We start from the raw sequence: 27,962 nt of genomic DNA on the forward strand, positions 1-27,962 counted from the left end.
GTAGAAATGCTGATCATTCACTAGAGAGGAATAAATTATATACACAACACGGATAGATTTTGAAATAATTCCCTTTATGGAAGCTAAACCAAAAAAGGAAATAGATTCTGATTTTGTGGTTTGAATGAGAATGACTCCCAAACATCCATGTTTGAATACTTAGTCCCTGGCTGGTGGAACTGTTTGGGAAGGATTAGGAGGCGTGGCCTTGTTGGAGCAGGTGTCACTGGGAGTGGGCTTTGAAGTTTTGAAAGTCTGGCCATTCCCAGTTAGCTTTCTCGCTCTGCCTCATGTTGGCTGTTGTCTTAAGATACAAGCTCTCAGCTACTGCTCCAGTGCCATGCCTGTCGTCATGCTCACAGACTAACCCTCTGAACCTCTAATTCTCAATAAGCTGCTTCTTTTATGTTGCTTTGGTTGTGGTGCTTTGTCACAGCAATTGAGAAGAATTGGACTCCAAATAGATGTCCTATGCACACTACTGTACAGTAACAAGCAGATCAGTCCCTGGAGATGTGGGTACAGGGAGAATTACAATGGAACACAAACTTTTCAGTGATGGGTATTGTCACTTATATTGATTATGGTAATGGTTTCACAGATAACGAAATTCACCAATTGTAAACTTGAAGTATCTGTATTTATTATATATCCTACAACCAACAAATTGTCAACATTTTTAAGTTGATAAGACTGTGTTGGAAAGGGGACTGGGGAGATGGGTCAGTTTATAAAGTGCTTGCTGCACTAGCATAAGGATATGGGTTTGCATGTCCAGAACATAACTAAAACCTCAGTACTTGGAGAAGGAGGACCAAGGAGCACTGAATCAGGCCTATCCTAAAGCTCAATGACCTGCCAGTCTAGTTTAATCAGTGAGCTCCAGGTTCAGTCAGAAACCTTGTCTCAAAAAAATAAGGTCTAATCCTTAGAGAAAGGCACCGACATTGACCTCTGGCCTCCATATACAAGTGTGCACAGTACACATGTGCCTGCATACATGTGTGCGCATGAACATGTCTATCTATCACACACATGTACACAGAAGTCTATTCTTAAAGAACTATTTACAAACGGCTAGGGGAAACATTAGTATGTACATGGTGAGAATGTAAAAATGGACAGTCTGAGCTAGCAGGATGACTCCGTGAGTAAAGCATTTGCTGCCAAGCTGATGACCTGAGTCAGATCACTGGGACCCACATGCATGCAGAGACACAAATTACTGTGCAAAATGCTTTTGTAAAGGACAACCTTGGTTTGGCAGCATTTACCAAATATTAAAAGTGCATATGGCTTTATGCCCGCAGTTCCATTTGTGTGTACTGACAGACTGCTGAGCAGATGAAGCAACATGAACATGATATAAAAAGTAGAAAGAAACCTAACGGTCTGTCGGCAGAGGACTGGCCATACAATTGTGATAAACTAATGAAGTGGAATGCTGTGTCTGAAAGAATGAAGAAACTTGAGAAATATCAGTAGATAAGATAAAAGAAATGTCTACCATGTACATTTTTTATTTTAACATTTTTATTTATTTTATGCATATAAGTGCTCTATCTGCATGTACACCTGCTTGCCAGAAGAGGGCACCAGATCACATTATAGTTGGTTGTGAGCCACCATGTGGTTGCTGGGAAGAGCAGTCAGTGTTCTTAACCTCTGTGCCATCTCTCCAGCCCCCTACCATCTACATTTTTAAAGAAATCTTTTTCTTTGTTAAAAGAACATGATAGCTGCATGTTGGGGAGGAGACTCAATAGATTGATATGAGATGAGATAAAAGAACTTTTTTTGGTGTTTCAAGACAGGGTTTCTCTGTGTAAAAACCTTGGCAGTCCTGAACTAATTTGTAGATCAGGCTTTCCTCAAACTCACAAAGATACACCTGCTTCTGCCTCACAAGTGATGGAATTACAGGCATTTACCACTACACCTGGCCTTTTTTTTTTTACTTATTTATTTTCCTTTGACTTTCAAACAACTCAGAAAAATTTTTTACAGATTATGAGGGGCCATTATTTTTTGTCTAGCTTTTTGGACTTTGAGATGGGATCTCATTCAGCTCAGGCTGGCCTCAAACTGGAAATTCAGCAGCTCAAATATGGCCTTGAGCTCCTGATCCTCCTGCCTCCATTTCTCACGTTCTGGGATACAGGCATGTACCAACATTTCCAGCTTTAAAAACAATTTTTAAATTAAGTTTAGTTCTGTAATAAGCAAACAGGCAGGGCCAATGAGATAGCTCAACTGTAAAGGTACTTGTCACCAGGACTGACTAACTTGAGCTTAATCCCCAGGACCCACACAGAAGAGAGAACTGACTCCCACAAGCTGTACTGACTCCCACTTACATGCTGTAGAACATGTGTACACACGTAATTGTTTTTAAATAAAACGAGCAAAACATTTTAAAGAGATGGCATTTAGCTCCTTATATCATTGATCATATAAAGATGACACTTATTATATCAATTACTCCTCTATGAGAGTTCCATAGAGGAATTCCCAAAGCATAAAACAAGAAAACAATAAATTGAATTAATAAAAAGAAAAACAAATAAACAACAATAAACGAGGCCACAGCAATCCTCCTGGCCCGGCCTCTCTTAACAGTACTGAAATTACAGGCAGCGTCTTTTAGAAACACTTCTCTGTGCCCCATTCCTTCTTTTTCTGGTTTTCTTTTCTTTCTGTTTCACTGATGATGAAATTGTTTTGTTTTAGACAGGGTTTTTCTGTGTATCCCTGGCTATCCTGGACTCATTTTGTAGACCAGTCTGGCCTTGAACTCAGAGATCCACCTGCCTCTTTGTTCCCAAGTGTTAGGATTACAGGTGTGTGCCATTGCACCTAACACAAAATTGTTTTGTTTAGCAATCACCACTACTCTGATCTACTCTCCATCAGGTAATTAATTATATTTAGTAATAATACATGTGACTTAGCTACTGTAAATGCTTTTAAATGGATTGCTTTCTTTTCTTCCTTTTTTTTTTTCTTTTTCTTTTCTTCCCCTTGCTGTTGTAGAGGAGCAGGATTTTAGTGGGGAGCTCCAGCTGCCTACACACTGAAAACCTTCCAGACTCAGTATCACAAATACTAGAGTTCCAGACATGAACACTCACAGTAGCTTCAAAGGATACACTTTAAAGGCCAGGGTAAAGCTGGTGCCAGTACTTCTGAGACCCCACTCAACAATGAGGAGCAAAAAAGGAAGACTAGATAAGGATACAGCACACAAAACAAAAAATACAAGCCACTTACCAGTAGCATAGATGGCTTTGTAAAGCAAATAAATATTCATTAAAACTCTCGATGGGCTTCTCCTGTAACACATAGTCAATGCGCTGGCCTCCATTCAGCATTCCCACATTGATAGGAACCTCTTCTTTACCTTCCACAGGAGGCTCTTCTGGGTTAGCATCTGGATACACAAGAGCCAGTAAGAACCTAAGTGCAGGACTGCAAAAGTGACTCAACTAGCCTGAGGGACTGAGCTCCTATCATCAGCACCCAGACACCCACAAAGAAACCTGGACATGGCCACACACGCCTGTGATTCCAACACTGGGGAGGCAGAGATAGGAGAATCCCTGGGTCTTGCTAGCCAGTTGGTGAGCTCAAAGTTCAGTGAAAGACTGTCTAAATAAACTAAGGTGAAGAAAGATGGAGGAAGACACTCTAGCCTGCACATGCTTGTACACCAACACATACACACTTGCACCCATATGTACATGTATACATGAAGATGTATACACACACACATAGCTGAAAGATTAAATGCTCCCTCAGACCCCACATTTACTGTATGATAAGGTGCTCTGCTTAGACAGCTCTCTTCTGTCTTCTTCCTCTTGACTTCTTTAAAGCCCCTTGACCACACTAATTTTGTTCAATTTCTTCTTTTTTCAAAAAATAATTTATTTTATGTGCATTAGTGTGAAGGTGTCAGATCCCTTGGAACTGGCATTACTGACAGTTGTGAGCAGCCATATGGGTGCTGGGAATTGAACCCAGGTCCTTTGGAAGGGCAGATAGTGCTCTTAATCTCTGAGCCATCTCTCTGGCTCCTCAGCTTCTTCTTTAGATTGACACACTCATCACCTGTACACCCATGAGTCAAGTGTATTGAATTTTATAAACTAAATGCAAACAATGATAGACCCTGTAGGGAACTGAGTATCCTAGCTAGTTCTCTGATACAAACACACATTCACCTTATATAAAGTAAGGTACTGATGCTGGAGAAATGGCTCAGCAATTTCAAGCACTTGCTGCTCTTGCAAAGGACCCAGCCTTAATTCCCAGCACCAACATCAAGTAGGTCACAACTCCCTATAACACCAATACCAGGGGATCCAATGACCCTGGCCTCTGAAGGCATCAGGCATGTATTTAGTGCACATATCCACACTCTCACGCATGCACACATATACATAAAAGCAAAAACAAGCATTTAAAAAAAAAGTAAGGGGGCTATAAGTTGATTAGACAGTTAAGCACACTTGCTGATCTTCCAGAGGATCTAAATTTAGTCCCTAACACCCACGTTGGGCAGCTCACAACTGAATGTACCTTCAGCATTAGGGGATACAGTACCCTTTTCTGAACCCCACTAGCAGCTGTACACACATGCCATACTTCACACAAACACACACAGTAATTATTTTTTTAAAGTAGGAATGTCACAGAGTAGACTTTCTGGCCTGAAAGTCATTATATAGCCCAGGCTGGCTCTGAACTAACAAAGATCACCTGCCTCTGCCTCCTAAGCACTGACATTAAAACTGTGTGTGACCCACCATGCCTGGCACAGAGAAGACTTTTAATAAATCATTCCCAAATCCAAAGTGGGAAATGTTTCAAGGGTAGTTAATGGCATCTCTTGACATTTTCCTCACATATACTATTTCCCTAATTTCTAGCTATTAAAAAGTCAAGAAAGGTTGGCATAGTTCAAGGGCAACTGTAACTCATAGACTAGATCCTACATAATTGAAGAGGAAAAGAAAAAAGGTCATGGGCAAGAACTCCACAGCATGGCATCCCTCCTCAGGTAATTTCTAGTAGTGTCACTGACCACTGGGCTTTTCTGAACTGGATTCAGGCTCTGCCTCAGTTTCTTCGGCTGTCTCTGGAGCCTGTAAAGCAGGGTATGGGGCTCTGGTGAAAGACTTCCAGGCCATCCGCAGGGAGCCCAGCAGGTTGTTCTTCAGGTCCATACTCATTCTGGTCAAGCCCTCTCTTAGTTCTGAAACATAAGTGAATAAAAAATGCTACATGACATCAAGTTTAAGGTCCAGCAAAGAACAGAAATAGTTCCATTTAGTTGACACTCATTGGAACATCCAGAATTATCGAGTTCTATACCCAGACTCACCTAAGTGCATCCGCTTCCTGCCTTTATGATGTGGAATCAGCATTGGTTCAAATTCTACTCCTGGGACCACCATTGGTTCAATCCTATATGCCACAGGATCAAACTACACAGGAAAAAATAACAGCTAAATATTTATCCCTAATAAAGAAGACAGTCTGAGGAACTATGTATCTTAGGTAAAAATAATTACATTTTGTAAAAAGGTACAGTCGTGGGCTGGGAGGTGGCCCAGTCAATACAGTGCTTGACCTGCAAGGGGACCGAAGTCTGATTCCTAGACTGTATTTAATCCATAAACAAACAAACGCTAGCATAATGACAAATACTTGTAAATGCTAGCACTGGAAAGGCTGAAACAGGCAGATCCCTAAGGCTCACTGCCTGGCCAGTCTAGACTACTTAGCAATTTGCAGGCCAGGCCAATTGGAGCCCCTGAAAAAGAGAGAAGAAGGAGGAAGGAAGGAAGAGAGGAAAAAAAGAAGGAAGGAAGGAAGGAAGGACGAAAGAAAGGAAGGAAGGAAGGGGGGCTGGAGAGATGGCTCAGAGGTTAAAAGTGCTTGTTACTCTTCCAAAGGTCATGTGTTCAATTCCCACATGGTGGCTCACAACCATCTAAAATGAAATCTGGTGCCCTCTTCTGGCATGCAGGTGTACATAATAAATAAATCTTAAAAAAAAAAGAAAAGAAAAAGAAAAGGAAGAAGAAAGGAAGAAAGAAAAGAATGAAGAAACAAAGAAAGAAATAAAGAGAAAAAGAGAAAGAGAGAGAGAGAAAGAAAGAAAGAAAGAAAGAAAGAAAGAAGAAAGGAAGGGATAGATAGATAGATAGATGGATAGGAAGAAAGGAAAGAGAGAGAAAGGAAGAAAGGAAGAAAGAAAGAAAGAAGAAAGGAAGGGATAGATAGATAGATAGATGGATAGGAAGAAAGGAAAGAGAGAGAAAGGAAGAAAAAAGAAAGAGAAAGAAAGAAAAGAGAAAAAAAAACAAAAGAAAAAAGGAGAGCACCTGGCAAGTGGTGTGCCCAGGGCTGCCCTCTGGCTCTTACACATAAATATGCACAGTTCTCCTTTCTAATTACTTCCTAGCTCTGGCTGACCTGGAACCCACTCTGTAGATCAGGCTGGCCTCAAACTCAGAGATCCACATGCCAGCTGCCTCCCAAGTGCTGGGATTAAAGGCATGTGCCACTGCCACCTTCTTCCTAATCAGTAACTTCGAATAACTTCTTCCTAATCAGTACCACTAATTGTCTAATTACTAAAGAATAATACAGAAAAGCAAATCAATACAAGACAAAATTACATGATTCCATGCTGTTTGCTAAGAAACCCTAGTATATAGGTAAAACTATATGGCAGCTATCCATTGCTTACAGGATGGTAAATATTGAAGAAACCTTTGCATGTGGGAAATTTATAATTAGGATCAATTCTTCTTAATCCTCGGACAGTAAGAAACATTCCAATTGGGGATCCAAAGGCAAAGAATATTTCTGGCTTGTAGTTGAGCCGGGGGTATTTTACAGATACCTGTAAGAAAAGAAAAAAGCCATTTCTCATTAATAATAAGTCCTATCTACCAATGACAACTAATAGTAAAAAAAGAGTATGTTTACCTGCCCAATGCCAACATCTGGATAGTCACCATTTTCCTTGGGGATGTTTACCTCTGAAGCTGATGTGGCTGGTCTATTAACACTCTAAAAAGAATCAAAGAAAAAAATAGTTACATGAAAAGACTATGCACTGGAAAAAACTGCTAATGTCAAAGGAAACACATTAATAATTTTAAGTGGTCTCCTACAAAACAAGATAAAGCTGCTGAGCAAACCATAGTTGCCCTACATGATGAGCTGACTCCCTGTGTGTTTAAAAATGATGGATGGGGCTGGAGAGATGGCCCAGTGGCTAAGACTGGATTCTTCCAGAGGACTTTGGGCTTGGTTCTCAGCACATACACAGCAGCTCACAACTGTCTGTAACTGCAGTCCCAGATAATCTAATGGCCTCTTCTGATTTCCACAGGCACCAGGCATGTATGAGGTACACAAACACACATGCAGTCAAACAAATAAAACCAAACAGTAAAATAAATCTTTAAAAAATACATAAGGTCTGAGCATGGTAGAGCACACCTTTAATCCCAGCACTTAGAAGCAAGTATATCTTTGTGAGCTTAAGGCCAGCCTTTTCTACAGGTCAAGTTTTAGGCCAGGTAGAATTACAAAGTGGAACCATGTCTCAAAAAACATATTAGTATAAACAAATAAATAAATGAGAGCTGTACACACTCATCTTGGCAGCAGCTAAAATTTCAGGCAACCATATGATAGACGACAGCAGAGCACTGCTAAATTCTATAAAATGTATGCCTCTGTAATCAAGGCAATCTGATGTCTCTCTAGGTGTTGAATAGAGTACAAATACTGGATCAAGACTTGCGTCTTTCCAGATGTGTTGGTGCACACCTTTAATCTCAGCACTCAAGAGGCAGAGGCAGGCAGATCTCTGTGATTTTCATGTTAACCAGGGCTAAAGAGTAAGTCCCTATCTGAATATGAGTGAAGGAATGAATGAATGTGTGACTTGTATCTCAAAAAGAAAGGGGGCATTCCACTAAAAAGTTAAAAAGAAGGCCTGCAACTAGAGGTAGTGGTTCATGCCCAGGTTCCCAGCACTCAGATGAGGACAAGGAACACTCCCTGACCACACACACACACACAGTGCACATGCACACCAACACACAAACACAGGCATGTGGGTACAAATACAAATGCACATGTACATACACACACATTCATATACACAAACATGCACACACCCACATGTACCCACACACACAAACACAAATTCATACACAATAAGGCAGAAGGGACATACACAGATCTTAACATGCAACATTTTGCTAAATGAAAAGAAGCAGTCCTATAAAAGGCTATATATGTATAATTTCACTTACATGGAAATTTACCACAAGTAATAAAAGCAGAATAACATAGTGACTGGCAGCGGCTGACAAAGGGTGAGGTAAGTGAGTAATGGAGCATGACTACAAGTTGGTATGGGATTTTCTCTAGAGGTGATAGAGAGATGCTAGAATTAATGGTATGGTTATAGAAGTATGAAAGACTAAAAACAACTAGATTTTATACTTTAAAAGGTTAAATTTGCTGGGCATGGTGGTGTACACATTTAATCCCAGCACTTGGGAGGCAGAGGCAGGTAGATCTCTTTGAGTTTGAGGACAGCCTGGTCTACAAAGAGACCAGGAGGACCAGGGCTACACAGAGAAACCCTGTCTGAAAAAAAAAGTATGGTATGTGATATGAACTTTAACAACACTGTTATAAAGATAAATCAGAATGGTAGGAGCTCTAAGAAGAAAACTTCTGAAACCAATAGCATTTCTAAAGATGCAGATAAAGAAAATGGGTTTAATTTCCAAAAGGGCCAAAGTCTAACGATCAACACTGCTTAGCTAGGTAGCACACATCTGTAGTTCCAACAATGTGGCTCACAAAGGAAAGCAAAAACCAGGTAAGGTGGTTTTTGATCCCACCACTTGGGACGCACAGGCAGGAGGATCTCCATGAGTTCAAGGCCAACCTGGTTTGAGTTCTAAGACAGCCAGAGCTAGATAGTGAGACTCTGTCTCAAGATGAAAAAGAAAATCCCAAGAGCTTGAGGATAGCTTCAGTAATACAGGGAAGCCTTGTCTTATCAAAACATAAACAAAAAACAAGCCAGGCTGAGCTTGGTGGTATAGTCCCAGTTACTTGAGAAGCTTGAGGCAAAAGGATCTCAAGTTCAAACTGAAGCATCCCTGGCCTACAGAATGAATTCAAAACCAGCCAGAACTTGGTGAGATACTGCCCAGTTTTAAAGTAATTGCCTAGGGTGTGTAAGGCCCTAGATTCAATCCCCAGTATGAAAAAAAAAAAAATACAAAAGCATTGCTTGGTTAGCACAGTGTATGTCTCACAAAGCACAAGGGCACACCGTCAGTGTCAAAGAACTGTCTCAGCCCATCAAGCAATTTTAGACACATACCATTGAATTTTTTCTGGCCCTGAAATGGTTTAGTATCTTCTTTCTTGGTCCTAAGGGAATTCCCATTTCCTGAAGATCTCTGTCTGTACATAAAGCCTAGGCATAAAAACAGATTTGTTTTGTTTATTTCTAGACAAAATAAAATCAATTAAATGTTCTAGATTCTAAAAGGAGTCACTCTTGTTCTTAGTTCTACACTGAGCTGGCTCCCTTAAGGTATAGCCTACAAGTAACTTTGATAAAGAAAACCTTGTCAGCAGGGTGAGGTGGCGCACGCCTATAATCCTAGCAGAGGCAGGCGGATCTCTGAGAGTTTGAGGCCAGCCTGGTCTACAAAGTGAGTAAAGCACAGCAAGCAAGGCTATACAGAGAAACCCTGTCTTGAAAAACCAAAAGAGACCTAGGAAAGCTGGGTATCTAAAGGCTTCATGATGGGTCACTTAGATGTCAGTTATCTGGGACTGTGCTCCTAAGGGACAAAAGCCAGGAGAACATTTGGACAGCACAGATATATAACACAATAGAGTAACATCAAAATCTCACATAAATGCCACTCATTTCAGTGGGGAAAGGCTTCCTTCTCCTTTGCAGTTTTAGAGCACCATGTACTTTTCCTCATCAATTTTTAGTATAATTTTAATTAAATAATGTGCAATTAATGTACCTTTCTACAAAACTACCAACACCAAAGTCAGTAGCCAGGTTTATCTTCCTGATCATAGGGGGCAATTAAATATATGCTAAGTGAAGAGATGTTCCACAAACCAGAAAAAGCACAACTAAAAAGGGAAAAAGAAAACACCAACAGTACAGCTCTTCAGCTCTAACGGGAAATAAGACTCGGGACAGTTCCTATCCATGCCAGGGCTAGCTTCTGACTTACATTTTCTCTAAGCTTAGCCTGCTTTAGATCATACTCTAGTACAAGTGCGCATCAATATGGATCATCTGATCTGTGTGCTCTCACATAGCAATATGATAAAAGCAGATAAACAATGCTAAAGATCATCATTAGTGGTGAAATATTTTAAGTGAAAAGCTTCCAAAGGTCATGTTCTTGGTAAGCACGATGAAGATAAAAATAGTGAAAATGGCTTGGTATAAAATACAAAAGCCTATTCCTACCAGAGCTTCTTTATCAACTTTCTCCTTCTCGAAGACAGTGAGGAACTCAGAGAGTTGAAGCTTCTTCAGATCTTCTTCTAATGTTGGTACATCTCCTCGATCCTCACCAGTACTTAATGAATCCTAAAAATTGTATCATAAAACTTATTATTTGTAAATTCATTTAGTTTTCTTTATTATTAATACTATTTTATAATTTGAAGTGTACCATGTAAGATAGTCCCAATAATGAATCAACTTTACACTTTGCTTTGTTCTTGAGACAAGGTCTCACGTAGCCCAGGCTGACCTCCAACTTACTATGTAAATGAGGATGACCTTTAATCCTTGATCCTTCTGCTTCAACCTTCCAAGTGCTGGGGTTATAGGTAAGTAACACCACACCCAGTTTTAAGTAAGTATTAACTTACACAAAATAAAATAAAACAGTGACCACCAAGTTTTTTTTTCTTTTTTCCTTTTTTCTTGTTGAGACAGTCTCACTCATTATCTAGGTCTGGCTGGCCTGGATCCCGCTCTATAAACTACACTTGCCTCAAACTCACAGAGATCCATCTGCCTTTGCCTCCCAAGAGCTGGAATTAAAGGTGTGTGTCACCACACCTGCCAAAAATGTATTTAAATTACTATCAAAATATTTTCTATCATTTTTAACACCCTGAGCTCTTATTAAGAAACCATAACTTGGGGCTGGAGAGACGGCTCAGAGGTTAAGAACGCTTGTTCCTCTTCCAAAAGGTCCTGAGTTCAATTCCCAGCAACCACATGGTGGCTCCGAACCATCTATAGTAAGATCTGGTGTACAGGAAGAATGTTGTATAAATAATAAATAAATCTTTAAAAAAAAAAACATAACTTGGCTGCATGGTGGTGATACATGCATTTAATCCAAGCACTTGAGAGGCAGATAGATCACTGTGACTTCAAGGCCAGCTTGGTCTACAGAGTTCCAGGACAGCCAAAGCTACACAGAGAAACCCTTTCTCGAAAAAAACAAATAAAAAAAGAAAAAGAAAAAAAGAAAGAAAGAAAAAATAATAATTTAAAATAAAACAGTCAGAGCTAGAGAGTCAGCTCAGCGGTTGAAACACTGGCTGCTTTTCCAGATGAGCTGGGTTCAATTCCTAGCAGCCACATGGCAGCTCACTGTGTGTAACCAGTGCTAGGGGATCTGATGTCCTTCCTCTTCTGGATTCTGAGAGCACCAATACAAGTGTGGTGCACAGACATACATGAAGGAAAAACACTCATACACATAAAACTTTGAAACTCAGATGGGGAGGCTGGAGAGACGGCTCAGCAGCTAACAGTTTGTTCTCTTGTAGAGAGCCTGGATTTAGTTTCTAGCACACACATGGTTGCTTACAACTTCGGTTCCATGGAACCTGATGCCCTCTTTTGACTTTCAGGGGCAGCAGGTTCATGCATGATGCAGATGGGTACACACAGGCAAAACAGCTATAGAGGTGCCGGAGAGATGGCTCAGCGGTTACAAGAACTTGTTCTTCCAAGGACCCAAGTTCAGTTCCTGCACCTACATGTTGGCTCACAACCATCAGTTCCAAGGGATCTTGTACCTTCTGATGCACATACAAACATGCACACAAAACACTCATATATGCAGACAAAATAAATATAAACAATAACTATATAAAAAAGCTATATATATAAAAATAAATCTAAAAAACAAAACAAACAAAAAGATATAAAATAGTCTAAGACAGAGCCCAAATCCTGGAAGAACACATGACCCAAAGGTTCACTGGACACTTCCAAAAAGAAAAAAATAGAAGAAACTGTCTACCAAATACCAAATCAATACTATCAATGATCAATGTTCCTAGGACTTTATGAAGAGAAAGGTTTCAACATTATGTTTCCTGCTGGCTGTCACACATAACTTGTATAAACCATCCAAGTCACTCTTCATATCCTCATACGAAATCTCCAATTAGCTCAATGATTACAGTTCTACTCAGGCACCAGCAGTGCATATTTACAAAGAGAAGGAAGACACCTATGCTCATTTTACAATATGGCAGTGATTTGTAGATGCAAAACACTATCTTGCTTCTATCACCCAAGAATGACAAGACACAATTACCAGACTGTTAAGATAAATGTACATTTAACATTAGCATGGCAAAAGACTAAACTTAGCTAAACACAAAAAGCTTAAAAATTTAAAATTTTTAGTATGGAACACTACAAAAGAACCTATCTAAACTTCCAAATTACCTTTTCACTGTCAATATCCCCAAAAGAATCTTTCTGATTTGTTAGGATATCAAACAATATAAGCGAACCTATAAGTAAAATAGAAGAAGGGACAATTTCTAAGACATTGGCTGTCTTTTATACAAAAAGTTATAAAGCCAATTACAAATATAAGAAAATCAACACAGAGAACTTTCCAATTTACCACCACCCTTCCAACCCCTTCCAAATTCTTTATTACAGGTTACTTGCAGTTCTCTGATTCTGTTACTGATTAAAGATATTGTATTTCAAAATGTGATAGTCCTCTCTGGCTACAGAGAATTCATTTGTTACCTAAACTATGACCAGCAATGGATACACCCCCTTTGAAACCAGGGTTCCTCTGCAGGAAAAGTGTATATATTCGGTTCATTTCAGAAGCTACTGTATCCACAATAGTCTGACAGTAGGTGGGGCTGTTGTAGAAGAAGACATCCAGAATTGTATCATTAGTGAAGTGTCTGAGCCGATTAATGCTGGGCAGGGTTATCCTCTGCAGATCTCTGAAGGAAGAAAAAAAAAAAAAGTTATTTTGAGCAGGAAACCTAAATCTAATCCACTGCTACTTTCTAGTCACTATTTAGCTTCTTCTCCTATCAAAATATAGAAAAGACATAGGCTTAAAAATATGTTCAGTGAAGCAAAAACAAAACAAACAAAAAATAGTAATGAGGTAAGATAGTGACATGCCATGTCATGCAAGCAGATCTCTTTTGAGTTTGAGGCCCACCTTGTCTACATAGCAAGTTCCTGGACAACAGAAAGAAACCCTGACTCGAAAAACCAAAAAAAAAGGAAAACAAAAGAAAAAGAAAGAAGAAAAAAAAAAAAAAAAAACAATGACATCATTCATCATTTGATGTCAGTGCACAGACTTTGTTTGTTTGGATTGCAGTTTAGAAAAAAAACCTGATAGTGTATCACTTTGTAGCTCAGGCTGGCCTTGATCTTGTGATTCTCCTGTTTCAGCCTCTCCAGTAATGGGGTTACAGGTGTACATCACCATCCTCGGCATGGATTTCAGTTTTAAATATGTGTGTATGACTATATTTGTATAGTATATACAACATCAGACACTGGAAATCTGAATTTTTTCCCCATAAAAACTGCCATTTATTTCTGAAGTTGCCAAAAATCATCATCAAGGCGTCAAAGGGGTGCCCAAGAGACAAAAAGGCTCAAACACTAACTGGGGTTGCCAAAAGTTTGGATGTCACAGGAAAGTGTCGTCCCCTGGTCAGCTCCCCTCCCCATCCCCCACGTCCAGTTTTTCTCAGGGGGCAGAGGGTTGGTGACTTGGGAAGAGGTATGGGCCCCAGGATGGGGAGAGACACTGGAAGAAGGCTCTCCCATCTCATATGCACACACAATAGTAATCTTATAGGGAGCAGAAACTGGGAAAGCTGGCTGATCCAAGCTTCCCCCCGCCCTAGACTTGGAGATCTGAATGTTAATTAGAAATGTTCCTCTCTTCTTTTTATCTTTTTTGAGACAAGGACTCTCTATGTAATCATGGCCATCCATCTGGAACCTACTGTGCAGATAGGCCTCAAACTTACACAGATCCGTTTGCCTCTTGAGTGCTCAGAATAAAGGCATGTGACACCACTGCCTGAAGAGGGTGTTGAAGGCCCTAAAACTGGAATTACAGGCAGTTCTGAGCCACCTTGTAAGCTGCTAGGACCTGAACTTGAGTCCTCTGCAAAAGTAGCGAGTGTTCTTAACACACTGAGCCACATCTTCAGATATTTTTCCCCAGAGAGCTGAGGACTGCACACAGGACTTGAGCTAAATCCCAAACTCTACTAGGTACTATATTTTTTAATCATAAGACAGTTTATACTTATTACAGATTTAAAATTGAGTCCCCTTTTCAAATATCTACTGATGTATATCAATTAACTAAATTATTATCTTTGAACAAGAAAGCAAAATAAAAAGTAACATTTAAAAAAGGAAAATTAGAGGGAGGGGCTTATGGGGGAATACAAAGTGAATAAACTGTAATTAATAAAAAATAAAAGATAAAAAAGGAAAATTATAGCTCAAAATAAGTGGTGGTTCCTCATTTCAAGAAATTAAACATCTAAAATGAAATAAAAGGGTTACCTGGCAGTAATCATGCACACCTTTTTGTTTGTTTATCTATTTATTTAGGTTTTCTTGAGACAGGGTTTCTCTGTGTACAGAGATCCACCTGCCTCTGTCTCCTAGTTGTTGGAATTAGAAGCTAGCATGTGCCACCACACCAGCTAATAATGCACATCTTAACTTCAAAAACTACGGTGAAAAAAAAAACAAATTTTAAATAAATTCCCATAATTATATACATATCTAAGATGAATCCAAACAGATTTTTAGAGCTAAACATGAAATATATATATAAAATAAAAAATTTCTCTAAGTACAAAAGACTTAAGGAAAATCCTACAACACAAACTATGAAGCATGACTACAACATTCTCGAAGCAGAAATGCGTACCTTAAATTTCAAACTAGGAGACTGTTTCAAAACTCCAGGCAGGAAGGGGCAAATGTGCAGTGCGAGATGGAGCTGAACAGACTCACAGAGACACTCCACTTTTGCTTGATCTATCTCAACCTTTCACCATGTCTAAAGGTAAAGGGGGCTGCTCATTATCAGTCAATGCAGGGACGGGGGAAAGTTATCACTATGTTCCACTACCATTTTACCTAGAAGCATTTTTAAAAATTAGAAAAAACTACTTGCAACTCCAATGATTTCAAGAAAATCGCAACTTAAACGAGCATTTTAACCAAAGTAGTCTGAGAGAAGCAACAGCTCTCTAAACGAAACTTTAAACTCATGCAATAACTTCTCAGTTCCCTTCTACATAATTCCCAGCTGTTTTTGAATGTGAAGTTTCTTGAGCCATTCTCGGCTGTGAGTTTGAAACAGTCAATGCTTATTCTGTGTTCTGCAGACTGTAATTATATATTGGCTTGTAGGTCTCACAGGGGGATAAGTATGGTGATGAGAGCCTTTAATCCCAGTACTCAGGAAGCAGAGGAAGGTGGATCTCTGAATTCAAAAGAAGCCTGGCCTACACAGGGAGTTCCAGGACAGCCAGAGTTAGAGAGAGATCTTGTCTCAAAAAATAAACAAAAACAAAAAAGAAGGCTCGGGGTTAATTATAGATTAGAGGGGCTTGTGTGATAGCTCAGTAGATAAGAGAACTGGCTTGTTGCAGAGGACTAGGGTTCGACTGTCAGAGCCTACATGGTGGCTCACAATCATCATAATGCCAGTTACAGAATCTGATGCCCTTTCTAGTCTTGGGCACCAGGCACACAAGTGATGCACAGATAGACATGCAGGCAAACACTCACGTAGAAAGAATAAAAATAAATAAAGTTCAAAAAAAGTTACAGAATGCAGTCAGTAGGTTATTAGTTGATGCAGTCTATTTATAACATTAATTTTCACAATGGGATGGAAAACATTTTAGTTGAAAACTAAATGTTCTCTGCAAGTTTTAGTAAACTGTGACTAGCTTCTAAAACTCCAATCAACAACCAATCAACACTGGTTTTTAAAGTTAAATATTAAGAACATTATAAGGTCTGGCATGCTTGCATACAAACCTTTAATCACAGCACTCAGGAGGCAGAAGCAGTCAGATCTCTGGAAATTCAAAGCCAGCCATATATCTTTATCAATATACCAAGTTTAAGCCAGCCAAGCTACATAGTGAGACCCTGTCTCAAAAGAAATTTAAATATTTGTTTCTACACATAGATTAGTGCTGATTTCAATCTTGGTCACAAGTGCTCTTCTATAGTGGGCAGCAGTTAAATCAGATTGGTAACTGGTCAAATGCTAAGAATAAGTGACTGTTGGGCGTTCAACCTACATGAGGCATCCTTATCAACACCTCTAGAACTTAGGAAACAATGCAGAAGAGGGGCAGAAATAAATACAAGAGGAGAAGGAATGCTGTGAAATCCCATCTTGTGGACATAATATGGCTGTTGCATTCACGAACTCACTGCAGTTATGGTTACACAAGCACAAGGTCAAGCCAAAAAGATCAATCAATATTCCATCAGGCAACAGTAACCAGATTAAGTGAGTTACACACACACACAAAGAAGACATGACTGTGGGAAGGGGACCTGTTGGGAGATTAATGTGGTTGAGAAGTGCTGGAGTGAATATTATCAAGATGCACTGAATATATGAAACAGTCAAAGAACAAATAAGAGATTTGTTTAAATGTGTGATGGATGAGGACATGGCTCAGGATGCTTGCCTAGCAGCATGTACCAAGCATTACATAAACTATGGGTGGCATGACTACAGTCCTAGCACTGTGCAAGTCTAGGCAGATCAGAAATTCAAGGGTTTTAGAGACAGGATCTGATACAGACCAGACTGACCACCTTGAAGTTGCTGTGTGCTAAAGATGACTTTGAACTGTTAGTCCTACTTATACTCCCACATGTCAGGGTTACAGACATTTGCTACCAAACTAAGTATCTTGATCATTACTTGTTAATTATTTTTTTGAGAATGCTGTGTATAAATGTAGTATGCATAGCAGTACATTTTGAATAACTGATGTACTGAATAAATTGTACATATTTAAACATAGCATATTCAAGAGGTTTTTGTTTTGTCCTGAAATTCACTATGTATACCATGCTGGCCTTGATGTATACCATGCTGGCCTTGAACTCAGAGATCCACCTGCCTCTGCCTCCAAAGTGCTGTGATTAATTGTGTGTGCTACCATATCAGCGACAATTCTTTTCTTTTAACCAGAGATATCTAAAGATAAAGGTCTGACTATCACTTAATAAGACATCTCCAAAATATATACAGTGGTTGCTTCCGTAGCACGTATACTAAAATTAGAATAATACAGAGAAGATTAGCATGCCTCCTGTGCAAAGATGACATAAAAATTCAAGAACTAGTCAGGTTTTTTTTAACCACAAATTTGATCTGATATATGCCAAGCACACCTTTGTATACTGGTATGTGGGTGAGAACACAGATCCATTATAGAAAAAAAACTGTAAAATCATAAAAACTCCACATTGAAGCTGTATATGTTAGTACAGCTGTATGTAGTAATCCCAGTACTGGGAAGCTAAGGCATGAAGATCAAGACTTCAGAGTCAGCACAGGCTACACAGTAAGACCCTGTTCAAAAAATGAGGATGTGAGCTGGGAGAAGGAGCTAAACCTGCAGCATTCACCAATCAATAAACCTTGATGCTGGGATGCTGGGATGCTGGGATGCTGGGACATGGCTTTGTAATAGACTGCTTGCCTGGGATGGATTGATTCTCAACTCTGCAAAACAGAAAGCACAAACAAGAGAGAGAAAACCCACTTAATGCTGAAAATTCTGAAGCAACTGAGGACATGGCTGTCTTACAGAATGACTATGAGGAGGTTGGTATGCATTCTGTTGAAGTACAGGGCAAGGAAAAAACAATATTAAGTTGAAGTACCAGAAAGGTGCTGCTTTTATGGGAAGCTTAATCTTTTTGTTTTGGTTTGCTTGTTTTTTAAGAGAGAGTCTCTCTATATAGTCCTGACTGTTCTGGAACTCATATTTATACTAGGCTGGCCCCAAACTCAGAGAGATCCATCTGCATCCACCTGCCTCTATCTCCTGAGTGCTGGGATTAAAGAGATGTACCACCAAGGCTAGCAGGACAATGAGGTGTGATCAGTTAATTTGTACATAGTAGCGTATGTGCTCAGTTACTTACCTATGCTTTAAATATGAATGATTTGTCATTGACCCAAGTTGTCTATATCTCTGATGGGATTTAAATAAAATTTCCATCTTTAATTTTTTAATTTTAATACATAATCCGCTATAACAGAAATGTCATTAAGCATGATGACAATCAGAAAATATTACAATCATAGTTAACAATTCAAGGGTATAAGGGACTCACATATCCACTCCAGTAGAATGCAAAGGACTGTGCCAGTTGACTGGAAGAAATTCTACCCTTCCAATCTGCTGATTTTCTTGGGCTTTCTTAAAATGTGTCTGTAGCAGGTTCAAGGAAACACTTCGAAAATCATTAACTAGAAAAGAAAATTAACTTATGCATCAACAGTGAAGCAATGAATACAGACTCAGGATGCAACAAAACATACAGCAGCATTCCTGCCCACACACCCTTAGAAAACACACTGACTGGAGTCAAAGTAACTAGCCTCAGAGAAACTCAGACATTTACTTAGGAGATATTCATTTAATATAAAGCTTGGGTTTATCATTCAAAACATTTTACCAAAAAAACTGATGTCAAAATTGTCTCAATGGAATGGTTTCACTTTTTAAATCCCTTGACTCCATGTCAAAAGTTTTGCAGTCATCCTATATCGTTATCCTAACTCTAGTTGTTATTGTTTTCCTATGTTTGATTCCTCACGTGTGTTTAATAGAAATAGCATCAGCTAGTTCATCTAGCCACAAGTCTCAGTAAGTAACAGCGCTTGCCACCAGGCCTGATGACCTGTAGGCCCATGTGGTAGAAAGAGAACAATGACTTCTCCAAGTTGTCCTCTTACCTCCACAAATGTGTTGGGTCACATTTGTGCCAACACACAAATGCAAGTAAGAAAATATAATTTTTTAAAATTTAAAAATACTTTTAAAAGAGAAATAGTTGCAGTTTATTGTGAAATAAAAAGACAGCAGGGAGTGGTAGCTCAGACCTTCTATGCCAGCACTTGCAAGGCAGATGCAGGCAGAACTCTGTGAAATGCAGCTGGCTGGTCCTCATAATTTACTCCTGGCCAGCCAGGGCTATACAGTGAGAAGCCATTTCAAAAAAACTAAAAAAACAAAACAAAACAAACAAACAAACAAAAAAAAAAAACAGGGGAAAGGACAAACAGACAGTCCTAGAATAGAAATAGGCTAGTGAACTGGGAAGACAGCTGCTTGAAAGCCAGAACTTCCAGTGCTTTAAAAGCCATTAGCCACTAATTTTTATATATTTTAAAATTATTATTACACAGGTGTAGTAGCACATGCCTTTAATCCCAGAACTTGGGAGGCAGAAGCAACCAGATCTCTTTGAGTTCGAGGCCAGCCTGAGCTACAGAAAGAGTTCCAGGACAGCCAGAGATACATCATGAGACCTTATCTCAAAAAAAAAAAAAAAAATGTAATTTTTATTTTACTCATGCATGTATGCTTTGCATGTATGTCTGTACCATATGCATAGCCAGGGGAGGGCATCAGATCCTCTAGAACTGGTGTTCAGAGAGTTTGTGAGCCAGCATTGTAGAGAGAGTTGCTTATCTGTCAAACTGCTTTGTTATTTATCGAAAAAACACTTTTTCACCCTGGACTTCACCTGGAGACAGAAAAGAGGAAGTTTCACCAAGTTCCTTAAAACTTGTTTGTGTGACCTTGGACCATATCTGCTATAGGGAAGTAGTTTTGGAAGTTCCACAAACTTCTTTTTGTATTGATGTGACTTGTTTTTGCTTTGTCTATAAAAAATTGTGGAATAAACCCAAGCTGCAGTCTTACTGACAGCCCTCTGGAGCCAATCCCGTGTGTAGTGTGATTTGTTTTAACTATTTCAATCCTCACTCCCCACTTGGGTACTGTTGGACTCTGCCTGTGGGCTCCAGCACAGCATGTGGGTGCTGGAATCAAGCCTTGAGCCTCTGAAAGAGCAGCCAATGAGTGCTCTTATTTGCTGGGCCATCTCCCCAACCCCTAATACAATACATTTTTTTAAAAAAATAAACTGTTGTTCAACATTCTTATCACATCAACCTTAACCTGACAGAACATAATTCTAGTTTATTCAGAAACATTACCAGTAGAAGGGAACTCCCAAATCTAACAGACTTTGAATACCATCAAGCTCTGAAGATACTATATTCCAGATTAAATTATATTCATGACTTAAAGCTTGAGGTTTATCAAGAAGTTTATTGTGTTATGAATTACCACAATGATAAGTTTCTATTATTTACTTCAACTCTCATCCATATGGTTCTCTCTAAATTTGGTTATAAATAGGCTGTTTAAATCACTGAACAGTTTCCCTGGGATTATAGGCTTATTCACTCATGGAGCACCAGTTAAGAGTATTAGGTCTCTGGAAATTCCTAGCGCTCAGGTCTAAGCAGGGAAACTCCACTCCCTCGCACTATCCTTAGCTGCACAAATCTTCTTATGTTAAGACAACAGACTAAAAGACAATGCTTGAGCCTCCTCACAGGAGATCATGCTCCTCAAATGATCTTGCAGGCTTTGCACACCTACCACACTGAACAATGCTTCGAAAGCGGAGGTCACAAGCTGGCCCAATCCCATGGACTACAAACACTAAGTGATCTACTTGTAAAGGCTCCCCTAGAAATAAAATTGAAAAGAAAAATTAGAGACATTACAAATACAACACAATTAAAGTAAAAATAGATCATATATTTAACCACCTAGTAAAAGTACACTAATTTTACTTCCTACTTTTTTTCTTTATTTTTTTGGCGACAGGGTCTTACTATGTAGCTCTGGATGGCTTGAAACTCACTATGTAGACCAAGCTAGCCTTGGCAATCCACCTGCCTCTGCATCATGAATGCTGGGATTATAATTATTCTTAAACAAGCCTCTGAAGTTGTTTTTCAAGTCTTAAAACTATTTTAAAATAGCTATAAGCTATAAACAAAAGTACAAGAGAATCCCCCCACCTCACTCCGTGCATGTTTTACTGATCTAAATCGGTTTGTTTTAGTGTTGTGCTTTTAACAAAGGGCCTGTCCTGAGCTGATCTTGAATGGAGACTAACCTTGAACTAATCCTCTTGCCTCCACCTCCCAAATGCTGGGATTACAGGCACAGGTCACCATACTCAAGCTACAAATTCAACTTTTAAAATAATCATATTGAACTTTACTATGCTCTTTCTTCTTGGATGTGTTAACACACATATATTTATTCTTCTGAACTATCTGGAAGCAAAATGACTCCATCACCAGGTTTCATGCAACATACCTCTCTAAGCCTTCAATACATGCATTTCCTAAGACTGTACCTATAAATAACAACAGTACAGTAACCAAATCCAGGCAACCAATCATTGATATATTCCTCTTATCTAATTATTCCACTTTAACCAATCACCATAATATCTGTCATGTTTTTAAAGGCTGAAATTTTAAATTAATCTTTGCTGGCTTTTTCCCTTTGGATTTGTGTTACTTTGAGGATGAAGAATGTCCTTTCATTATGTGGGCTCATTCTAATTACAACTAACATCACTTCATCTAAATTTTGTCTTTTGTAGGGTCTCATATAGGTTAGGGCTGACACAAATCCAAAGGGAAAAAGCTACAATTTAAAAGAATAAACAAATGTCAGAACATAAGAAAAATAAATGCTTAACATTACCACAATGGATATCAACAGGGATGCTCTCAACTCCTCTTTTTACTGATCTTGGTCGACCTTGCTCAGTGGATGTTGAACCCCATTCATCAGACCCTGCCACTGGCTGGTAATGCACCATGAGCTTAAACAGAAAAGATTAGAGCAATATAGTCTGCGTTACCTTGTGATTCAATACACTGTGAATGACAGAACACATCGTGTATGCATCAGAGAACAATGAAGAACAAGTCCTGTCTTCCTAGGACAGGACTGACATTCAAATCTGTCCTCTGACTTCAACAAGCAAGCCCACATACACACATACACTGTATACAAATCAAACACACACAGACACACTACACAATACATACATCACACACATATAGAAACTTCTTACGTAGAAGCTGGAGTAAATAGTGACTATATGCATTAATAACTTTTGTAACAATGAGTCCAATATGAGCTATGCCAAAGGTTATTCTATGTGGCGTCCATAGAACAAAAGATCCATTGTTTTCCTTAGTGATACACAACACACTTTACTTTACCTTTGGGTTGTGTAGTACAATAATTTCTCTGTTTGGAGATTCTAGTTTCTTTTTCCATTCATCCAGAGTTACAGCAAGCATGTATGTTTCCTTAAAGAAAAAATATTTTATATTAAACTTTCTAACAACTTTTTCTTAAACCTTAATTTATTAATGAATTCCAATAAAAAATAATTTCCAACTTAAAGTCATCTTAAAATTCCTGGTAGACTGGTGCTGAAGAATGAATCCAGGACCTTGCACATACTAGACAGGCAGTCTACCACTGAACTGTATCCCCAGCTCATCAACAATCTTTTACAGTGATCAGCAGCCATGTGTGGTGGCCTGTAGCAGTGAACCCAGCATTTGGGAGGCTACAACATGAGTATTACTATGAATCTGAGCCCAACCTGGGCCACACAGTTGAGTCCCAGGCCAGCCTGAAATACACAGCAAGATCCTGTCTCAAAAAGATGTGGGTGAATTAGTAGAATGCATGCATAGTATGCAGAAAGGCCCATATTCTATCACTACCAAAGTGTAAACCCAAGGGTAGGCATGCATGCCACCATGCAAGGTGGTAGAGGCAGGAACATCAGAAGTTGAAGTCATCTTCAGCTACCTGTCAAGTGAAAGGCCAATCTAAGGTATGGGAGACTCTCCCTCAAGAAACAAAATGAAACAAACCAAACAAATACCCTTTCTCAAACAAAAAACAAACAAATTATTGAATAAAAACAAAACAAATAAAAATGCTACTTTAAATTCTACCACTATTCATACTGACATGTATGTCAATAACAATCTATTTCAATTTCAAGAAAAATGTATTTCTCAGAGCAAGAATAAGACAAATTGGGGCTCAGGAATTAAGAGCATTTGCTGCTCTCATAAACGACCTGAGTTTAATTCCCAGCACTCACAGGGCAGCTCACAACCATCCATAACTCCAGCTCCAGGGGCTTCACACCTTCTCCTCGCCTCCATCACTGCACTTACATGCAGGTAAAACACTCATTAAAAGAAAAAAATTTTAAATTGCTAGGCATCATGACACATGCCTTTAGCACTAGCACTCAGGAGGCAGAGGAAGGCAGATCTGAGTTTGAGGCCATCCTGGCCTACATATAGCAAGCTCTAGGACAGCCAGAACTACAAAGACACCCTATCTCAATAAAACAAACAAAAATCTTCTAAAAATTATTTCAAAAGATTGCCTTCTGTCATATTTTAGATGTCAACAATAATTACCATTAGAGAAACATTTTTAATTAATTAATTTATTTATCTATTTATTTCTTTTGTTTTTTGAGACAGGGTTTTTGTAGCCCTGGCTGTCCAGGAACTCACTCTGTAGGGCCTCAAATGTATAGAGACCCACCTGCCTCTGCCTCCTGGGTACTAGGATTAAAGGCATGTGCCACCACTACCTGGCTAGATTTAAATTTAGAAGACATAATACAATGTCTATAAAATTTTAATTTTCTTTTTTCTTTTCTTTTTTGTTTTGTTTTTCCAGACAGGGTTTCTCTGTGTAGCCTTGGCTGTCCTGGCAGAGCAGGCTGGCCTCAGACTCACAGAGATCCACCTGCCTCTGCCTCCCCAACACTGGGATTTCAGGTGTGTGTCACTTCACCCAGCTCTTAAATTTTGAAATTAAAACTTTACTCTGAAACTAAGCATGACATAGAAGCATGCAAACTTTTCCTGGAAGTTTCACATAATATGTTAGAAGAATTTTTTAAATGCCAAATTATGAAAGGGGAAAAAAATAAAGAAAGCAGTAAGTAAAATAAAGCAGAGGATTACCTCCAAAACTTGGCTGAAGCTCTCTGAGTAGGGAACATATTTACTGTCTTTGTCTCCCTTGTAGAACCACGTGCACCGCCTCACCTCGGAGGGGAGCTCATCCCAGTACACAGCATAGCGCATTCTCTCCCCTAAGTGAACATCATATCTGCCCCCATCCGTGGGGACTACTCTCTCATTACAATCTTCTATCAAGAATTGCAAAAGAGAAAAGAAGTACAGTATGTCACAATAACTTTCCCAAAACACAAATGTAAGTTACAGTCCAAAAAATCATGTGAAACTAAACAGTTTCTACTTGGCTACATATTAAAATAAACAATTTATTTCCTAACTTTTTCTTTTCTCATATCTTTTTCATGAACTACTTTTCGTATGTCAAACCAATTATATTTTAATCAAAAAACATTACCTAAACAGTTTTTTTTCTCTTTGTAAGACAATAATACCTCTTACATACACACACACAAACCCACACACTCACACAGATACATAAATTTTTCTGAAGTTCTTGCTTCAGGGATCAAAAGGTAAATTAATGACAATCATGATGGCATACCACAACTAACACTATTGTTACATAAGAAAAACAAAAACAAGTGACATGTTAATTCATTCTGCAATGTGACACCGTACCCTATATACATACATTCTCATTCTGAGTAAAAACTAAGACACGGACTAGAATACAGAAAATACTGGGAAATTATGCAGAAATTTAGTACTGTTTTAAAAGAACGAACATGGAAAAATTCTAAAATTTAATTTTAATAGCAATCACAGTAAGGGCCATTCCTTCTTAGTTTGAGAGAGATTAGAATCTGTTAAAAGTAACCGTTTTCTTCCTACCAGAGCCATGTGCCTCTTCCAGCTGTTGTGAATCGTCAGAGTTGAAAGGAATCCAGATCTCCTTAGAATCTGTTACCTTACAATAAAACCAATGTGGAGAAACTGGTTCATACAAGCTGCTAACACCCATGTCTAGCAGCTCAAAGGAACTACAGGAGTTTGGTGATGGGGACGGGTCTGACTGAGAGAGCTGCTCCTGCTGCGATTCCTCTGATGACATTGCGCTCTAGGAGACAAAATAAAACCATCTGACTTGTTTTGCCTTGTCAATGTTCACATACACACATACACACACACACACACACACACACACACACACACACAAATGGTTTTGGAAGCCATTCTCGAAAACAACAAGTTTTTAAAGTAACATAATTCAAAACAAAAAATACAAAATTGGAGAGGGAAACAAAGTGTTCAGCTCCACCGTTCTGCACTGAGGTCCCAATTCTCTTTCGAAAACTAAAAGGTTTAATCATACAATAAGCTCTTTAACCCAGAAATTTCAAAAACCACAGTCAAAGCTGATTGCAACAACATACTTTACCACAATTTTCAGCCTAAACGTAGCACAGCAAAGGTTGAAAATTTACCACTTCCAAGTGTGCCACATAGTAGTAACAGGTAGATTTCAGATCCCTAGTCTACATTTCTATTACACGTTTACATAACTATTGGAATCTTAAAATGCAGAAAATGGAACGAGTCGCTTAACCATTTTGGTTGGCTCTCCAAGTGCGCTTCAACAGGGACTGTGACACATTTAACGCCTCGAACAGAAACTTTGCCTGCAGCCATAGCTGCGCACCGGCCCTCGGAGACGCTGCGCCCAAGTTTCGGGTGGAAAGTAACAAGTGACCTCAACTGCCCCCTTCACGAAGGATGACCGTCGAGCTCCCAGCGATCCAACACTGAAGCATCAGGCTCACAGAGGCAGAAACTAAAGCTCCGCGTGGGCAGTGGGTGAGCCGCATCCCCGCCCAGCGCACGCTCGGACCGCAAAGCCGAGCTCCCGAACAAACGCTCCCGGGGCCTCCCCGTTATCCGCGACACCCCGGCCTGCCCTCACCGCCCGACCGGCTCCAACCAGGAGCTCCGGGCTTCGAGTTCGGGGTCCACGCTCCTCACGCCCCGGAGGCCCACGGAGGCCCCGGGGTACGGACGACACCGGAGCCCGGCCGCCACTCCCCCACCCCGGCTCGCCCCGGCCCAGGACCCCGCGCGGACCTGGACTCGCTCGTCAGCTCCGCCTCTCGCGCTCTCCGCCCTCTCGGAGGGAGCCGGGGCACATCCCAACCCGGGCGGGGCGGGCGAGCGGGCGGAGCCTGCGGCCGCGCCCCAATCCCGCACCGCGGCGCCCCGCGGCGCTCCGGCGGCGGCGTGCGGCGCTCCCGGAGGCGTCTGCCGGTCCGGGTTAGGGCCTGAGGCTCAGGAAAGACCGCCGAAGTGTCGCGAGATGTGCGGAGACTCGCGCGAGAGGTGGCTCCTCCGGCGGGCAGGCGTCGCGTCCCGGGCACGCGCAGGCCACGCGCTGGCGGTGCGGATGGGCTCCCGCGGGGTGGTCTCGGGTGCGGAGCTTTGAGGGAGCGAGCTGTGGAGGTGACATTCCAGGGCCCAGCGCTACCCAGAGTGGGGAATCGGGCATCCTGACCCCTGGTGGGTCCTGGCACCATCTGGAGGGAGGCAGGGACTGTGGGGACGCGGGGATCGAGAGGCTGGAGAGCAGCTTGGGCGCTGGCGTTGCCCCCAAGCTTGTCCTTTGGGGCGTTGGTTCCTTTTATTTGGGTTGAGAGGTTGCCAGAAGCTACCCTGAAAGCGTACGAGGTGAGTGTAGCGGGATCTGGAAGCTGCGAGAGGCAGAAAATGAGGTCTGTTTGCCCCAGATGCTGGAACGTGAAGGTGGTGGCTATCCCAGCCATCCCAGGACTCTGGAGACTGGCAGGGCTAAGTAAGATACGGTTTACTGGGGACGCGCCTGACTAGCAGGTGAAACAGGATGGAAAAACAAGATGCTTCACTGTTTTCTAACTGGATTGTAAGGCAAAGTCTCGAAATTTTTTTTCAGAAACCGAGAAGGAACTGAACGTGGACTTTTATCACATACTTTCTGCAAATCAACAGCTACACACAAATATACGCACGTTTACCGAATACCCTTCCTGTGTGGTGTCTTTTGCTTTGCTTTGAGATGGTCTTGCTAGATAGCCTCATACTGGCCTCCAATCTTTAAAAACCTTGACATTTATAATGTGTGTGTGGCACGCATGTGCCGCTACATGTGTAGAGGTCAGAGGACAACTTGCAGGGGTCAGTTTTCCTTTCACCGTAATGGTCCTGGGGATCAAACTCACTTCCGGTCTCGAGGGATTGTATATACTTAGGTGGTTACTTTAGGCCACAGCGGGAGCCCCAATGTGTATGTGTGGGTGTCATTAACCCTGGGGCTTAAAAAAACGTTTCGCATTTATTTTACTTTGTGTATATGTTTTCCCTGCCTGTATGTATATCATGTGTGTGTGCCATCTGTGTAGGTCAGGAGATAATCAGATCCCCAGGCTCTGG

At 40.3% G+C, this 27,962-nt stretch overlaps 1 protein-coding gene and 1 non-coding gene across 6 annotated transcripts in view; one reads left to right on the top strand and one right to left on the bottom strand.

Annotated features, from left to right (window-relative positions):
- Ddhd2 (DDHD domain containing 2) overlaps window positions 1–26,775 on the bottom strand; it is a 32,926-nt gene extending 6,151 nt beyond the window's left edge. The window contains exons 1-16 of one of the 5 annotated variants that reach the window (XM_060381536.1): window positions 26,628–26,775; window positions 25,401–25,626; window positions 24,552–24,739; window positions 22,761–22,850; window positions 22,234–22,354; window positions 21,106–21,195; window positions 18,761–18,896; window positions 13,115–13,323; window positions 12,800–12,867; window positions 10,562–10,684; window positions 9,437–9,532; window positions 7,003–7,086; window positions 6,761–6,916; window positions 5,387–5,489; window positions 5,087–5,257; window positions 3,271–3,430 (exon numbers count right to left, since the gene is read on the bottom strand). In XM_060381536.1, coding sequence (XP_060237519.1) covers window positions 3,271–3,430; window positions 5,087–5,257; window positions 5,387–5,489; window positions 6,761–6,916; window positions 7,003–7,086; window positions 9,437–9,532; window positions 10,562–10,684; window positions 12,800–12,867; window positions 13,115–13,323; window positions 18,761–18,896; window positions 21,106–21,195; window positions 22,234–22,354; window positions 22,761–22,850; window positions 24,552–24,739; window positions 25,401–25,620 — 2,015 coding nt within the window. In that variant the 5' untranslated portion in view covers window positions 25,621–25,626; window positions 26,628–26,775. Of the gene's footprint in view, window positions 1–3,270; window positions 3,431–5,086; window positions 5,258–5,386; window positions 5,490–6,760; window positions 6,917–7,002; window positions 7,087–9,436; window positions 9,533–10,561; window positions 10,685–12,799; window positions 12,868–13,114; window positions 13,324–17,852; window positions 18,144–18,760; window positions 18,897–21,105; window positions 21,196–22,233; window positions 22,355–22,760; window positions 22,851–24,551; window positions 24,740–25,400; window positions 25,627–26,115; window positions 26,401–26,469; window positions 26,607–26,627 lie in introns of those variants that run through there. The other 4 variants (XM_060381537.1, XM_060381535.1, XM_060381534.1 and 1 more) reach the window with 4 other exon arrangements.
- Window positions 17,670–17,772, top strand: LOC132653910 (U6 spliceosomal RNA). Its single transcript, XR_009591734.1, has one exon. It is a non-coding gene; the product is annotated as a U6 spliceosomal RNA (small nuclear RNA).
- Window positions 26,776–27,962: the final 1,187 nt, after the last annotated feature.

The sequence above is a fragment of the Meriones unguiculatus genome, chromosome 4 (genome assembly GCF_030254825.1).
Source record: "Meriones unguiculatus strain TT.TT164.6M chromosome 4, Bangor_MerUng_6.1, whole genome shotgun sequence".
Classification (NCBI taxonomy): Eukaryota; Metazoa; Chordata; class Mammalia; order Rodentia; family Muridae; genus Meriones; species Meriones unguiculatus.